This window comes from Calliphora vicina, chromosome 1, assembly GCF_958450345.1.
Source record: "Calliphora vicina chromosome 1, idCalVici1.1, whole genome shotgun sequence".
In the NCBI taxonomy this organism is placed as follows: domain Eukaryota; kingdom Metazoa; phylum Arthropoda; class Insecta; order Diptera; family Calliphoridae; genus Calliphora; species Calliphora vicina.
Genome location: NC_088780.1, coordinates 102,547,694 through 102,566,055, shown reverse-complemented (window position 1 = coordinate 102,566,055; position 18,362 = coordinate 102,547,694). Strand labels below are relative to the sequence as shown.

The 18,362-nt window shown below is 30.4% G+C and overlaps 1 protein-coding gene across 1 annotated transcript in view; it reads right to left on the bottom strand.

The window, feature by feature from the left end:
- The window catches only part of LOC135963459 (uncharacterized), a 53,393-nt gene extending 37,328 nt beyond the window's left edge, over positions 1 to 16,065 (bottom strand). The window contains exon 1 of the mRNA XM_065515306.1: positions 15,466 to 16,065. Within this exon, the coding sequence (XP_065371378.1) occupies positions 15,466 to 15,473 (8 nt within the window). The 5' untranslated portion in view covers positions 15,474 to 16,065. The remainder of the gene's footprint in view (positions 1 to 15,465) is intronic.
- Between the last annotated feature and the right edge of the window lie 2,297 nt (positions 16,066 to 18,362).

Genomic DNA, 18,362 nt, shown 5'->3' with positions numbered 1-18,362 from the left:
ATTTCTGTTCTAAGAGAAAGACAATTGACCTCCAATTAGTGTTTATTAAAAACCGGCTTTTTGGTTAACCTACTCTGAAAAACGCTCGCAAGGTTTTACAATGTAAAAAGGAAATAAATTCTTACCCAAATTTCGAAAATCTGAAGTTAATGTGCGTCCCATGTAATGTCAAACACTTCTCAAAGTTTAAGAATGAACTGAAAGAAAGGGCAATTAGTGAACATGTCAGAAAGACGAACATTCTATGGGGACACCCAAACCAAGAGAATATAAAGGAAATTGTAAACCTTAATAAAATAATATTCAGTAGTAAATGTATTAATTGGACATACAGAGCAGAATTCTCATCTGGCTCGATATGTAGAGCGTGAGAAGAGGAGCACACACCAGTCAAATTAGAGACGAACCCTTACATATAGACTTTATGGCAAGCTAGGAACATCTTAGGAAATCACCGTGGAACTATTTATTTTTATATGCCTATTGATATGGAGAATAACACTTTCCTAAGAGCGACTTACCGAAATTTCTTATGTGTATACACGGAACTGGTATGGGCTTTTTAAGCGTCCCTCTACTCAAACTAACCTAATTGTTCTTCGCTGATGATAAGTGGTTTATCTAGAATGAAATTTTGTTGATAAAGTATCCCTTTAGAAGAGAGTAGGTATCGATAAACGTCTACTGTTTCCAGCAGAACCGTATTTCAGAATTAATTAACATCGTATATTACGCAGACACTAGTGAACAATTTTGTGAAAAAGGAGTACATTGCCTTCCTCAAAACTGCTGGTATAAGTTCGGGTAAAAGTGAATTTAAAGCAAATGAAAGAAAGTAAAAATACTCAGATTCAGTGGAATAAAGACTGATTGTCAGATATGTCTACTGAGATAAAGAAGTGATTAAATTAAATTCCTAACAAATCTGATGTTATGTTATATCATAAAAAGGAGATGATTGAGATGATACATTGATGAAATTTTACACTTTTATGATAATAGGTAAATTTAACGAAATTTGTTGGAGTCAGATAGATAGAGTGTCGAAAGAAAACTGGAAAATTAAAAAAAACCGTTTCCAGTTTAACCGAAAAAGTGAGTTTTTGAAAAAACGGTTTAGGTTTTTGTCATTCTAAAATGTTTAAAATATTGTTATTCGTTTGCCATCCTATTTAAATATTGTGGAAGCTAATAGAATATAGGTTAAGAATCCTCGCAAATTTTTCATTATTTACGAAATATGTATTTTGAAATGCTAAAATTTACTATAAAATAAATCAATATTTTTAAAAATTTAAAAAGTTTATCAGAAATATGTTCAAATTACCATAGAAAAAATATTTCAATAAAACCGAATAAACCGAAACCGGTTTGTTAAGAAACTGAAAATTTAAAGAAATTCGAAACCGGTGGATTTTGGTTTTAGATACTCTACAGACCGGATCAACTTGAGTTTGTGTTTAATTTTAACTGTCACTGTAGTCTATTTGTGTGTGTTTTCTTGTGCACATTAAGTACATAATCTCTAGTTTATTTTGACCAAACTGGTTAAATTGTTTTATCGATTTTTTTCTTAGGAATTTTTGTAGCTTGTTAATTGCTTATTATATTATATACTGAGACCCAAAGGATCTTTTGTGCAGCCTTAGATTTTCCATCCTAACAGATTTAGGCTGCGTATAAAGCCAAGTATACTATTTGGTGAGAGATCAATTACATCCCTCGGGGCCATTAAGGTCCTGCTGAGCCATTTAGTTCTGCATATTGCTAGCATTGCGCAGTCGCATAGAACATGTTTAGAGGTTTCAGCATGAATTCCACAAAACCTGCACTGTTCATTTTCAACGTTAACTAACATAAATTGGTGATACTTTAAACCACAGTGTCCGATGAATAATCCAGTAAGTAACCTCAAGTCACCCTTTCCGAGCGAAAGCCACGACTGGGATCTACGTCTGGATAGGGTGTTGAATCGTTTGGACTGTCTTAGTCCTGGTAGATTACCACAAAAACGAATACGTTCCATAGTGTATCCACGTGGGTTGACAAAGAACGGTTCAGGATCTATAAACGAGCGTCGAGCGCCTCTGTTAGCAAGACAATGCGCGCGTTCATTGGCAGCGGGACCTTCATGGCCAGGTACCCAGCACAATGTAAGTTCATTGTGTGCTCCGAGTTCATTCAAGGATGTCCAGCAGTCCATAACAACACCAGACCTCACTTCATATGATGATAGAGCTCTAAGAGCAGCCTGACTATCAGATATAACAAATATTCTATTATTTCTTAGTTAATTGCTTAACTTAGAGCGTATGCCAAACGGTAGCAAAGTTCTATGGTAAGCAATTTTTTGTTTTTGAAAATTGCGGAATTTTTTCAAATGTTTAGCTTTTATTTTGAAACATTTGTACAACATAAATTTATTCAAAGTATTGCCCATTGTTAGCTATGATCTTTTCCCATCTTTCTGGCAACATATGGATTGCGAGTCAAAAGAATTACACATCTGTTGAGACCAAGAGCGAATCAAGACAATATCGTATACTCTGTTCCGCGGTTGAGGCAATCCAACCACTTCTTTCTAAATAGTGTTTAACAGTTACAGTTTCATGTGTTCGGTACAGGTTTCCTGTGATGGCCTGGCCAGATTTCAGCAGCTCATAATAGATACGACCCTTTTGATCCCACCAAATACAGAGAATTACCTTAGTCATGGATATTTGGCTTTGGTGTCGAATAGGTTGGTTGGTCGGGTTTCACATACGATCTCTTACGATCACTTCGGGTTATCGTAATGAATCCATTTTTAATCGCAAGTAATGATTCGGTGCCAACATCATTTTCTATTACAGTAACATTTCAGATATTCAAAATCGTTTTCCAAGGTCTCTTGGTTTCAATTCGTATGGTACCCAATTTCCCTGCTTTTGGATGAATCCTTCTGCTTGCAAACGTTTTGAAATTGCTAATTAAGTAGCTCTCAATGATCTTGGTCTTTAAACTTTCTTGGCTGACCTGGATGATCTTTATCTTCCGTGTTAAAATCGCCACTTCTCAACCGCACAAACGAACTCTCGCAAGTTGAAACCAATGTAAAACATTCGCCATAATCTTTGGCGAGCAATCGGTGTGCTTCAGCGGCACTATTTTTTTTCAAATTAAAGAAGTAATGCTAAACTTCCCACATCTGCCGCTTTGTTGACATAAAATTCGACATTTTCGAAGCATCAAAAGCACTTTGTTCTTACAATATAATGTTCAAGAACTAAGTGAGATTAAATGACAGATAAGTGACATATAAGTTATTAAAAAGAAAAGCCGCGTTCAAATATGTAAATCCCATATTTTTAAGTCATACACCCAATAGTTTTTTATATATTTTATTTATTTCTATTAATTTGTTAAATAACTTTTCATATTTAAAGTATAGTTTCTTTAGCTCTATAAGTGTTTAAACCAGTGGTCGGCATTCATAGTCATCAATGTCTGAACATAACTGAGAGCCAGCAAAGTTCATAATGATTATCCCGATCGGATGAGCCGTTTAGAAATGCCAGATTTATTTCCAAAAAATTTTTATTCTGACCCACTGTGCACTGGTTTAAACTTTTTATTTCTGAAGCTAATCCTTGCTATTCCTGGATGGTAAATGTAATCATACTTAATTTCTTGTTATTACTTTTATATATAATTAATTATATATAAAAAATCCTTACTTAAGGTCAAAAGTTTCCTTAAAACCACCCAAAGCTAATTTTGGTTTTTTTTTATTTTACTTTTTAAATCCTTACCATAACAACACTGTCCAGTTTTTTGTAAATTTTGTTGACATTGCTGTGTTTTCCCCCACGTTTTAATGCCAGTTTATCTCTTCATAAAGTACATTTTATAACACATTATTTATGTTTATTATAAATAATCTTTTGTGATTTTTTTTTGTTTCGTCCAAAACAATTTTAAGAAGATGATTGAATACAGACCTAAGATATGAACAAATCACTAAAACACAGTTACTTAAATAAATCAACGCTCAAAGTCACATAAATTCAAGAAAGAAAAAAAAAATTCTTCCAATGACCTTTTCAATGAGTTACAAAATTATTTACTTAAAATGATCCAACAACATCATCAACTACTTAATAGACTGTGTCTGGCCACATCCATCGATGGCAAAGCCAACCCAGGAACAATAAATACCAATGAGCATTAAATAAATAAAAAATTTACATATTTCATATGAATACATTACACAGATTTAGTTGTTTATTCTAGTGGACCGAACAGTGTAACAAACAAAACAAAATTATTGATAAATTATGATAAAATAATACTCATGAAAACAACAACTGTTTCATACTGAGAAATATTTAAGTAGTAGAAAACCAGAGTAAAGTAAAAAATGTGTTCACACTGAATACCATACAATAATATAAACGGGGGGTCTTTCTTACTGGTTCACACCATTCAATTTTATACATTTTTCTCTTATTTTGTACAAAAAAAAAAACACATTTTTCCAAATGAGGCTTAAATGAAATTTGCATAAACTTTCAACTAACTGAAAATGATAATGACACTATTATGAATATTTTTTGTTTCCATTCGTTGTATATTTTTGTATTTCGAAAACTTTTACTTGTTCGTAATTAAACTTTAGCAACAGAAGTTGGCAAAAAAAAATATATATTATGACGCCGGGGGTTGGTTAAGTTGAGAAATTGTGTGGCATGTGACTAGACATTTGAAAAGTAAGAGTATTTTGACTTCAATACACTAAAATATAAATTTATTGTTGTCTATTAATTTAGCATTTGGGGGTATTACACCATTTCTTATTGAATTTGGTCTTAAAAAGAAAAGAAAGTTGTATGACTTTGTAATACCTTAATTTATTACGTTAGAATAATTGAAAATTAATAATTTATCATATACAAACAGAAATTTCTCGTATAAAGAAAATGTCTTACAGACATTTCCGGAAAGAGAAGACAATCGCGATATGACAGGTATTCTATACCAAAATTGTATGCGATACAGACACATTTTCTGTAAGAAAAATGACTGTGATACAGACAGGTTTTTTATACGAAAACTCTCTGCGATACCTACAGGTTTTCTACACAAAAACTCTCTGCGATATAGACAATTTTACAATACGAAAACTTTCTGCGATACAAACAGGTTTTCTATACGAAAACTGTCTGCGGTACAGTCAGGTTTCCTAACGAAAATTGTCTGCGATACAGACAGGTTTTCTATACGAAAACTGTCTGCGATACAGACAGGTTTTCTATACGAAAACTGTCTGCGATACAGACAGGTTTTCTATACGAAAACTGTCTGCGATGTCGACAGGTTTTCTATACGAAAACTGTCTGCAATACAGACAGGTTTTCTAAGCGAAAACTATCTGCGATACATACAGGTTTTCTAAACGGAATCTGTCTTCAATACAGACAAGTTTTCTATACGAAAACTGTCTGCGATACAGACAAGTTTTCTATACGAAAACTGTCTGCGATACAGACAGGTTTTCTATACGAAAACTGTCTGCGAAACAGGCAAGTTTTCTAAACGAAAACTATTTGCGATAAAGACAAATTTTTTATATGAAAACTGTCTGCGATATAGACAAGTTTTCTATATGAAAATTATCTGCGATACAGACAAGTTTTCTATACGAAAACTCTCTGCGATACAGACAGGTTTTCTATATGAAATTTGTCTACAATAAACAGGCACTTTTTCATAACGAAAATGTTTATTAAAAATCGTTATAAAGTTTCCTAAATCTATTTGCAAAAATGGTGTAAATAATCGCAATTCGGCTGTACTTAAGCGGCCATTAAGCCAATTTACATAAACTTCAATTGGAGTTTCCGTTTGTTTTTCTTCAGTCCTATGACAGCGTAACTAACTGCCCACACCACAAACATATCTCTATCTAGCTGCTGTGACTATATAGCTCAAGAAATTTTAACTAATCTATAGTCCATCTGTTATTTAAATTGTTTTAAACAATAAAGCATGTTTGTAGAGCGACAGAGCGTCTTAAATAGAATAAAATGGAAACAAATTTAACTCAAAAAACAACAAACGATGAACATCATAAAGATGTTGCATAAATAAAATAAAATTTAATCTATAAGATGTTTTTAGTCGGTTTGTTTATCTGACAGTCTGTCCTTTCTCGTTCGTGCTCTTTTTAATATAAGTTTTTTTTTTCTCATTTTTTTTATTTTATTTAAATGTGAAATATTTTTGCGGTCGTTTTGGTTTTAGCATAAAAATGAATGACAGACAGACGGACATAAGAAACGTACGGATATTGCAATTAACTTAAATAAATAATAAAAACGTAATTTATATTGTTTAAGAAAACAAAGTTTTATTGTTGTTAATTCTTTGAAAAGTAAATTACATTTCAAGGATGTTTCTCTTAAAACGCAACATTTTTTGTTCTGCTTCATTTAATTGAATTATGATGATAATAATGGGTATGACTGATGTTTGTACAGAAATTATGATTTTTAAAATCTGTTTTGTATTACAATTAACCAGGATTTTCTTTAAGATTACTGCTACTTTTTTTAATTTGGAGTAACAATAGAATATAAGTAAAGTACTTACTCTTTTCAACTTTTAAAGATTTATTTTCTCAAGATAAAAGTTTTTGTGGGAAGAGTCATTATTTTGATTAATGACTTTCGCATCAATTATTCTTTTAACATAGTCATACGATTGCTATGATACGAAGGCCATTTCTAGACGAAATATGTCTCTAATACAGTGACGTCTCCGCTGCAGAAATCATTTAAAGACGAAATATGTCTCCGATACAGATACGATTTCTATATGAAATATGTCTCTGCTAACAGAGACCATTTTTATACTGATATATCTCTGATTCGAACACTCTTTTTATACGTAATATCACTCTGTACAGATACCATTTCTAAACGAGATATGTTTGTGATACAGAGATCATTTCTAGATGAAATATGTCTCTGATACAGAGACCATTATGTACGAAATATTGTTCTGCTACTGAGTCTGTTTCTAGACGAAATATGTCTCTGCTACAGAGACCATTTCTAGATGAAATATGTCTCTAATCCAGAGAGTATTTCTATACGAGATATGTCTCTGATATTGAGTCCTTTTCTAGGCGAAATATGTCTCTGATATAGAGAACATTTCTAGACGATATATGTCTCTGATTAGTGACCATTTCTAGACGAAATATGTCTCTGATACAGAGACCATTTCTAGACGAAATATGTCTCTAATCCAGAGAGTATTTCTATACGAGATATGTCTCTGATATTGAGTCCTTTTCAAGGCGAAATATGTCTCTGATACAGAGTCCATTTCTAGATGAAATATGTCTCTAATCCAGAGAGTATTTCTATACGAGATATGTCTCTGATATTGAGTCCTTTTCAAGGCGAAATATGTCTTTGATACAGACACCATTTCTAGCCGAAATATGTCTCTGAATAAGTGACCATTTCTAGATGAAATATGTCTCTAATCCAGAGAGTATTTCTATACGAGATATGTCTCTGATATTGAGTCCTTTTCAAGGCGAAATATGTCTCTGATACAGAGTCCATTTCTAGACGATATATGTCTCTGCTACATATAGCAATTCTCTCATACAGAGACCATTTCTAGACGAAATATGTTTCTGATACACACACCATTTCTAGCCGAAATATGTCTCTGATTAAGTGACTATTTCTAGACGAAACATGTCTCTGCTACAGATACCAATTTTAGATAAATATGTCTCTTATACAGAGACCATTTCTAGACGAAATATGTCTCTTATACAGAGACCATTTCTAGATGAAATGTGTCTCTTATACAGAGACCATTTCTAGACGAAATATGTCTGTGATACAGATACCAATTCTAGATAAAATATGTCTCTTATACAGAGACCATTTCTAGACGAAATATGTCTCTGATACAGAGAGAAGTTCTAGATAAAATATATCTCTTATACAGAGTATATTTCTAGACGAAATATTTCTCTGCTACAGATACCAATTCTAGATAAAATATGTCTCTTATACAGAGACCATTTCTAGACGAAATATGTCTCTTATACAGAGACCATTTCTAGATGAAATGTGTCTCTTATACAGAGACCATTTCTAGACGAAATATGTCTGTGATACAGATACCAATTCTAGATAAAATATGTCTTATACAGAGACCATTTCTAGACGAAATATGTCTCTGATACTGAGAGAAGTTCTAGATAAAATATATCTCTTATACAGAGTATATTTCTAGACGAAATATTTCTCTGAAATAGAGACCAATTCTAGATAAAATATGTCTCATATACAGAGACCATTTCTAACCGAGATATGTCTCTGATAATTGAGAGTGTGATTTTCATCATGTAATTTAATATTATGACGGAATTTATTAATAAAATCAATTAATTTCCTATAATAACTAAATTGTAATACATTGTACTTAAAGTCTATACATCGTTCCTTTAATAAATTTCTATTCGTTTAAATTTAATATTGATTTTTTTGCTGCAAATTGCTACGTGATTACAAATTTGTGGTAAAAGTAATTTGCTGTCAGGTATTAATTTCACATTTTTTTTGTTGTGCTCTATATAAAGTAATAGAAACCTCTGAGGCGGATTTGTAAATGATGTTTATGATTGCTGCAGCTAAAACAAGAAAAAAACTGAGCTTCTTTAAACTTAATATCTTTGCATGGCTTTTAATGAACATATCAGAAAGGTAAATGAAAATGAAAAAGAAAATAAATAATAAAAATAATGAAAAGTATCTGCTTCTCTTTATTAGCAATTTCTAGTTATTATGAATGTTTTGTTTTAATGTTTTTGTAAAAAACTCCTATAAAAAACCTTTCTTGGAAAGACTGCTTAACACTCGAAGATTAAAAACAATTTCATTTGTGGTTTTAGACCCACAGCTTTAACCACAGCTGGCGGTTAAGAGACCCTTTTTGGTATTTTTGTCAAAGATTAAAAACAAACAAACAAAAAGTAACAAAACAAACCAAATAAGGTGGGTGCGCTAAACCGTGTTCACGCGTTGACAAACAAATTTTATTTTGTTATTTCTTTTTAGAATTTATTTAACCTTCACCCATCAAAACGATAAACAATAACAAAACCGCCAAATAAATAAAAACACAAACAAACGAACAAACAACACTAAAATATACTCACGGAAACAGAAATCAGAGTTCTGCTCAAATACCTTTTTCACTGTATTTAAAACGACTAAATATTAAATATTTATTTATCATTTCGAAATTGACTAAATCACGTTCTCAAAGTAATATGAGAGAAGAAAATCTGTAACAACAATTTAAACGTGATAAATTATTTTTTTGTAAATCGTAATCGAATATAATAGAAAGCGCTTGAAGTTGATTGCCTCCATAGACAGACAATACGCTTGAGTCATAGTTTAAGATTTTTCAAACAAAAGAAGAGCAATAAATAATACGAATACGTTGTAGAAAATGTTTAATTATTCAGAAATTGTTCTTCTTTTGTTACTCTGATTAATCAGTTATATTTTGATGACACAATGAGTTGTATTAAATATATTTAACTAGTAAGTAATACAAATATGTTTCTGGCATATGTAGTAATATTCTGAAAGAATATTATTTTGAGAGCCTTTAAAGTACGAGGGCTTTTCCTACACAGAGAAAACAGATTCGTGATAGCAACCGAATTTGTTGCCAATCGAATTATTCGGTTGCACACATAGCATTTTTCAGTTCTAACAACAGAAAGTCAGTTGATAAAGAAGAATTTCAGTTGAGGCAACCAAACTTTAGTTACGCATTCCAAAATATTGTAGCCACAACTGTAAAATTCGGTCACTAAGATAGAATCATTCGATTAGCAACAAATTCGGTTGCTATCACGAATCTGTTTTCTCTGTGTACCATATTTAGTAGGATTTTTATTGTTTGGCGGAATCTTCAGAAATACTATCCAAGAAATCCCAGAGAAATATCGGGAATTTATAAAAGTAAGTTAAATCCGATTTAAACAGGGGAGTTCGTGATCAAATTAGCTTTTGAATGCCAAAATAATTTTGATAACGAAATTATAATAAGTTGAACTAGCAGTCGTATGTCATAATCTCTAATTAGAAAATGATAACAAAATTTTTACAAGTTTTTGAACAATATTATGGTAATTGTCGTTATATATATGATTGCGATAACCATATTATGGTAAAGTTACTATTCACATGATTGTAGCAATCATATATATGATTGCATTAAATAAGTATATGTTTGTGAAAACCATTTTTATGATGAAGGAACATGATTGCCATAAACAAATATTTATTTACTACAATAAATATATTTATATGATTACGACAATCTTAATTTGAATCTTAATTTGAAATTTTTTGGTTACTACAATAATATAAATTATTACTGTGACTATAATATTGTTGAAAAACTTGTAAAAATTTTGAAATTAATACTATAATTTTCGACCTTCTTTCCCAATGAAGCATAGGGCCTCTTGCTTGAGAAATAGTAAAATTTAGTAAATTTTGTAGTGCCGGCTGCCGAAGCAGGGAAATTTCACTCTTAGAGATTGTGTTTCATATACTTGTGCCAATGAGTAATGAGACCAAACACATGCCGTTACCATGGCTACCACTGCTCCGTGTGCTATTTATGAGCAACCAACATAACCTCTGTCTGCTCATGCTACTAAATAACGAGCTGCCTTTCTATAGACTAGATTTTGGGCACCCCTGTGTATTTTATTTTCCCAGTATCCCCCATATTGTAATAATATGAGGAGCTTCCACAATTCACGGTTGGAGAATCTAGCAAACCCCAAACTCTATTTTTAATTTTTTATCAATTATCTCTTATTCAGAATATATAATTTCGATTTGTAGATTATTTACAAGTAGGCACATGACGGAAAAGCTTTTTGAACTACTCCGATTGCAATTCCTAATAAATTGGTGGGACATCTCATCTATAATATCATTGGTTATAAACGGTTGATAGCTTTTAAACAGATTTAATAGATTTTTGGCCAAAAAAAAAACTGATGTGGATTCAAACATGTCTATCAGTCGTCCGTCTGTCTGTTGAAATTAACTTTCTGAATCCGCCAAATACCTCCGCGGAAAGCCTAACTCTTCGTCTATCGATATGAATATTAAATTTCAAAAAGTTCACTGAATTAGTTTAGTTGTTAAAAGGAGAGAACAGATTCCTAGTAGCAACCGAATTTGTTGTCAATCGAATGATTCGGTTGCATACATAGAATTTTTCGGTACAATCAACAGAAAGTCAGTTGATAAAGAAGAATTTCAGTTGAAACAACCAAACTTTTGTTAGACCTTCTGTAAAATTCGGACACTTAGGCAGAATCATTCGATTGGCAACAAATGCGGTTGCTACTACGAATCTGTTTTCTTTGTTAACTTTTTTACGATCACAATATAATAACCAGGGCAACCAAAAATATGCAATATCATATTTTTTGCTGTGCGTCGTATAAACATATGAGTTAGTTATTTATCCGTTTCAGAGAATTATAAGAATTTTGGCATCGATTTGTTAGTGCATATTTTGCTCTTTACTGCATATTTTTGCATATTTTGAATTTTATAGCATATTTTTGCATATTTAACTCATAACTGCATATTTTTGTTGCATATTTTCTTTATTTCCATTATTTTGTTTTCATTTCTATATTTTACAATTTGGTTAAGGTCCAATGATAATTTGCCTAAGCTACTTAAAGAAAAAAATAGAGTACCCATAATCGACTTATCTTGATTAAATTTTCATTGGCTTAAGGGATCTTAGTTTCCATATATTTGAATTAAATTAAAAATATTCACACACAAATATCAAAATTTAACAAATAGTAAAAAATACATAAAAAATTAAAAGAAAATGGGCAACTTCTTAACAAAATGTAGGATACATTAAAAAAAAATCTTAAGGTTGCTTGAGACAGTTATGGTTGGGCATTAACAGTTTACCACTAATGTAAAATTAAACAACTTTTCAGCAAATGTTCAGAATATTAAGATCCATCGAAAATATCATGTTCAAAAATATCGAAAATATCACGTTTGTTACAAATTGTAACAAAGATATTAGGAAATCATTAAAAAACAATCAATTGATGAGAAACGAAGAAACATAGGAAATGTCAAGGTATTTTGACATGCAAAAAAGGTTTTTTTATTTTTCCGCAGTTTTAAATAAAACAAATCATTTCACTATTGTTAGGCTTTTTGATAATTCTGTTTAAATTTTGGAAGTCAAATTTAGATATTAATCTTCATATATGATAAATGCTCCAAAATCCATTGCAATTTTTTACCAAACAATTACAAACGCTCTCTATAGCGATTTGGAAACATAATTCAAATGATAAAAAAGTAGATTTTAAAGCTTTATGTAGAATAATATCCTCTACCTACAATATTATGCAACTAATTACTAAACAAATTTGTATTTACTTTTTATATTATTTTTAATAAAACATTGAAATTAAACAATAACCAACTATTTTTAAGTGCATATTTTTTATATTTTAAGAGCATATTTTTCGTTTTAAAGTGCATATTTTATGCGCATAAAATACTTTTTTTAGAGCATATTTTTGGTTGTCCTGATAATAACAAGTATAATTTAAAATTGAAATGTTTATTCTGTGATAAAACTTAAAGCTAAAAATGTACACAGTTCTCCCTATCCCAGTATCATTCTCGCATACACCTGTTAAGTTAAGAAAAGAAAGCTGTCCAAAATAAAATTATACAATTTTTGATTTGGTTTCTGTGAACACCATTGAACTATCGTGTAAGTTAGATAATAAACTGGAGTCTATTGTTATTGTAACAGGTCTGCTGTCTTTAAAAGTTCTTCTCTAGAGAAAAACAGTTATAACAGCTGTTGCAGAGTTAAACATTTTTGACCGTGATAGACTCGGGAAGATTAGAGAGATGATCCAATTGTGTTGGAAATTATGTTAAGACAGCATTTCGCATGGAAGTGTTTTTAGACCAACACTTTATTAAATATACACACAATTTTGATTTGCCTTTGTGAGTTAACTCTTTGAGGTTCGGTGGTTACTTTACTAACCACATTTTCTATAGTCTTTAAAACATAGTTTATTGGCATATATTGCTGTGGTTATATAAATATATTAATTTGAAAATATCAGTTTTTTTAAGAGACTTTCACGCATTCAATAAAAACAAGTAAGAGAGCTATATTCGGCTGTGTCGAATATTATAAACCAAATTATACTTAAAAATATTTTTTTTTTCGAAATTGTTTTTATTTTTTTAAAAAATTTTTTTTTTCAATTTTTTTTTTCCAAATTGTTTTTTAATTATTTTTTAAATTTTTTGTTTCAATTTTTTTTTTTTAATTTTTTAAAATTTTTTTTATAAAAAGAAATAATGACCAACAAAATGTTTGGTGAAAAAAATTTCGGTTTAAAAAATATTTTTTCCGTTTTTGATCCATTGTAGGTCCAACACTTGGAAATATCTACCATTAGATATCCATATTGTCTATGTATATTAATTGATGATAGTAATCCAGATATAGAACAAAAATAGGACAAAAATCGAAGTTGTCCCGGTTTTTTCCGGAAGAATTCCCGACATATTGATGTATGAATCATGTATGTAAGTTATTTGGGGGCTACGGAAAATCAACTTTCCGTAAACATACAGACGGACATAGCTATATCAACTCCGCTATAACGATCCATAATATATATACTTTAATGAAGGAGTTAAATAAGTTTTCTGCGAAAAAGTATTTAAAATTTATATTTATTATTTATAAGTTTTACATTGGGTGTATTTTTTTTAAATTTGTATTTTCAAAGTATTGACCATTGTTTGCAATGATCTTCTTCCATTTTTCTTGTAACATATGGATTTCAAGCCAAAAGAACTGCTTATCTTTTGAGGCCAAGAACGAATCAAGCCAATATCTGATACTCTTGCTAGCAGTTATGTCGTCCCTATAAAAAGTTACACGCATCCAAAATTGGACAATGTAAAAATGGACGCATTTTTTAAATTTTTTTCCAATATATATTTTTTTTTTATATACAAACATTTTCTTCAGGACTATATACAATTTTTATATGACCCGTAAGGAGAACTTAATGCAAAAGTGTGTAAAGTAAAATTTGCCTCACTTCAGCCTACATAGTCGACCCCAGACCTATCTAAACTTGGCCGATTTTGAAAAAAAAATGTTAGGTTTGAGTAAAAAATTATAAAAACTCAAAGCACCGATCCTCGAAAATGTTCCATATGTTACAGAATTACATGCAAAGTATTTTTACTATCATATTGAACAACCAGTTCAAAAGTGACTCAACTCAAAATTAATTTTTCTGGTTATATAGACCCGAAAAATGATTTTTAAGCTTAAACTATGCACAATACACTTGTTTATCTATACAAAAGATATCAGTGTATTCTGTTGTTGTTAACTACTGCTAAAAAAACACGAATGTCTTTCATAATGTTTCAATTGGTATATATTTATTTTTGATTTCTGAAAAATTTAAATTTTGAGTTGTGTCACTTTTGAACTTGCGATATGATAAATAACGTCACAGTGGACACTTTTATAAAAAAAACTCAGTTTTTGGAACACATTTTATGAGATCATGATTTGTGAAATATAACCAGGGATGGGAATGGTCCCATTTCCAAGGATTTAACTGTAATAAATTGTCTAACAGCTTTACTCTACCTTCTATAAGCTTAAAAAATAAAAGTTCTACGAATACAAATTCCCAATTAAGTTAAAAATAGCATCAACTATGCTTTATAACTACTTGGCACTTGGTGCCAATGTATCGATGCCAAAAGTACTTGGTATCGAATACTTAAGTACTTGTATTTATTCGTATCGTTTCATCTCTAGGTATAATACGGCGCAGATAATATAAGATTCGGCACATCCGAAAGTTATATTACGTTTTCTCTCAGTTACAATCCTTAAGTCAAGAGTATTTAATAATATAAAAATCTATAAACCAAGAGTTAAACAATTATTTTACTTTTCCTTTTCAAACTACCAACGTATGTATAAATAAATACATAACGCCACCATATTGTAAATAGAAAATTACCGCTACAACCAACAAAAAAATAAATAAATAAAATACATCCTCTTTCCGTTATTTTTGAAAAGTCAACAAACCTTAAAAACATAAAACAAACAAGAAAAAAAAAAAACAAAAACAGTAATGATTTTCCGAAACAAATTGGTGAAAATGTGGAAAATGAGAAAAAAAAATAAAAACAACAAATTAAAAAGATTAATTCAAAACAATTGAATTTAATGGAAAAATAAAATGAACAAAGAAAAGAAAATGAAAAGAAGAAGAAAAAACTAAGCACTTACCTATTCATATTGCAGCTTTTAAAGTTGTTTTAGTTGATATTTAGTTGTAAATGAAATTTTTACTGTAAAATTTTCCAGCGTGTGTTATAGTATGTGTAAAAAAAATACCCAAACACATACAGTCTCTTAACAATTTTGTTTTTTTTTTATCTAACAAATATAATAATTTTATTTCATATGAAATGCTTATGGCCAAGTTGCAACAAAATGTGGCAAAACATCACACCAGTGGCAGACACAATTTGTTTTTTTTTTGTTTTGTATTTTATTATTTTTTCTGTGTGTTTGTTACTTTTTTTTTGCCAAGTTTAACATTTAAAGTTGTTGGTTAAAAGTTGTTGTGGCACATTAAAGTTGCTTTGCTGCGTTGAATGGTTGGTTGCATGCAGGCTTGGCATGGCATCATCATGGTCTGTTGGCTGATGCTTAAATTTGTTGTAGTTCTGCTGCTTTGTTAGTTGTTTTTGCTTCATGTAATTATGTTGACGCTTTTTCAATGCATCTGCTTATTTTTCTACAAGTTTCTCTCTTGTTGTTTTTGTTATTAACTATTTTTTTTTAATTTTTGTTACATCTCTTTTTGTCTTCTTTCTATTTATGTTTTGCTGTTGTTATTATTGTTAATTATGATGGCGATAATGCTGATTTGTCTTGCCACTTTTTTTCTGTTTCATACCTGTGTGAACATTGTCTGCATTTACACTAACTTTGTATGATTATTTTTATTATTTTTTTTTTCTTTCTATAAATTGCATTACTTGTTTGTTTTCCTTTACTTAGACAATTGCAAATAATATTAATAAAAGAAAAATAGTTGTTTGCAACAAAAGCAAAAGTTTCATTCAGGCTATAAGATAAAAAATAAAAACAGAAATAATAAAACTAAAACAAAAGTTTACTTTCATTTAGACGCCATTGCAATACTGTAATAAGGAGCTGTTGATTAAGACACATTAATAAATCACTAGATCATTTTACACCGGCAAAATAGCCAACACAGCACAGCACAGTGGGAGAATTCCAAAAAAAGAAATAAATGGAAATAAAGCTGTAATTTCTAAACGGATAACTCGATTTTAATAGCAATTCCCGTGGCTATAGAGGAGGTGTAGTTGAGTTTAGGCTTTGAATTTGACAAAACAAAAGTTTTATTGCAATTTAAAATATTTAATTAAAAAAAAAAAAAAAATCAGCTAAAATTTTTTCCTTTTTATGGAAATTTTTTTTTAATTTTTTTTTTTAATTTAATTTTTTATAACAAACAAATTTTTTTGGTGAAAAAAATTCGCGATTTTTTTCCCGATTTTGACCGATTGTAGGTCCGACTTACTTTGGCCTTATATACGCCATTGCAAAGGTCTTTAAAATATCTATTATTGGATATCCATATTGTCTATATTAATGACTTAGTAATACAGATATAGGTCTAAAATCGAGGTTGTCCTGGTATTTTCCTTATATCCACAAATGGCTGAGATTTGTGTACCGATTTTCTCGATTTTAAATAGCAATCGAGCCGGAAGAATTCCGGAGATATTGATGTATGAACCGTGTATGTAAGTTATTTGGGGGCTTCGGAAAGTTGATTTCAATAGACAGACGGACATTTGCCATCTATATGGATCCAGAATATATATACTTTATAGGGTCGTAAAATTATATTGTGGAAATTACAAACGGAATGACAAACTTATATATACCCTTCTCACGAAGGTGAAGGGTATAATAAAAAACGGTTAAATATAAAACTATTGAACATTTTTCAACAAAAAGAAAATATGTATTTTAATAATTTATTATAAAAATAAGTAAGAGAGCTATATTCGGCTGTGCCGAATCTTATATACCCTTCACCAAATTATAATTGTTTTTCCAATTTTTTTTTGGAAAAAGCATTTTTGACAAAAAAATTTTATAATGAAAAAAAAACTTATATACATCGTTGCACTTTGAAATATCTATCATTAGATATCCATATTGTCTATATTAATTACATAGTAATACAGATATAAATCAAAAATAGGTAAAAAATCGAGGTTGTCCTGTTATTTCCTAGTATCAGCCATTTCTGGGCCGATTGTATTGATTTTAAATATCAACCGAGCCGGAAGAATTTCCGATATATTGAAGTATGAAGTTACTTTGAAGCTACGGAAAGTGATTTCAACATACAGACGGACATGTCTATATCGACTGGAAGTATGTCAAAGCGTCAATTGTTGCTGGTTTTTCAGGATAAACCAGTGACTTCACAGAAAATAATTGAGAGGTGTCAAATCGCACCACTTTGGAGGGCAATTAACTGATCCATTTTTATACCCTCCACCGCCACAAGTGGTGAATGAGGGTATATATAAGTTTGTCATTTCGTGTGTAACATTGAGAAATATTCATCTGAGACCCAACAAAGTATATATTTTCTTGATCCTTATGAAATTCTAAGTCGATTGAGCCATGTCCGTCTGTCTGTCCGTCTGTGTGTGTGTGTAAAACACGCTCACGTCCAAAATACGCAAACAAAATTGATAGACTTGCAAAAAATATATTTATTGTTGTCCTAAGTAGTTTGGTATTTAAAATCAGCAAAATCGGTTCAGTAGAACCGGAGCTATGGACCAAAATGTGAGACAACCTAAAAAAATTTACAATTTCCACATATTTTTGGTTATTTGTGTAAATATATATGTATATTGCAGATAATACCATAAAACTTTACACACGTTATTTTTATAATAAAACGACTAACTCTGGTGAAAATTATAAGAATCTGTTCAAGATTTCTCCTAGCCCCCATACAAATTTCTTCCCGAAATATGGTTCTATGGTCTATAAATGCCTTCAGAATTGCAGTATCCATACAAAATTCAGCAAAAATACGTTTCGTGCTAAAGGAAATC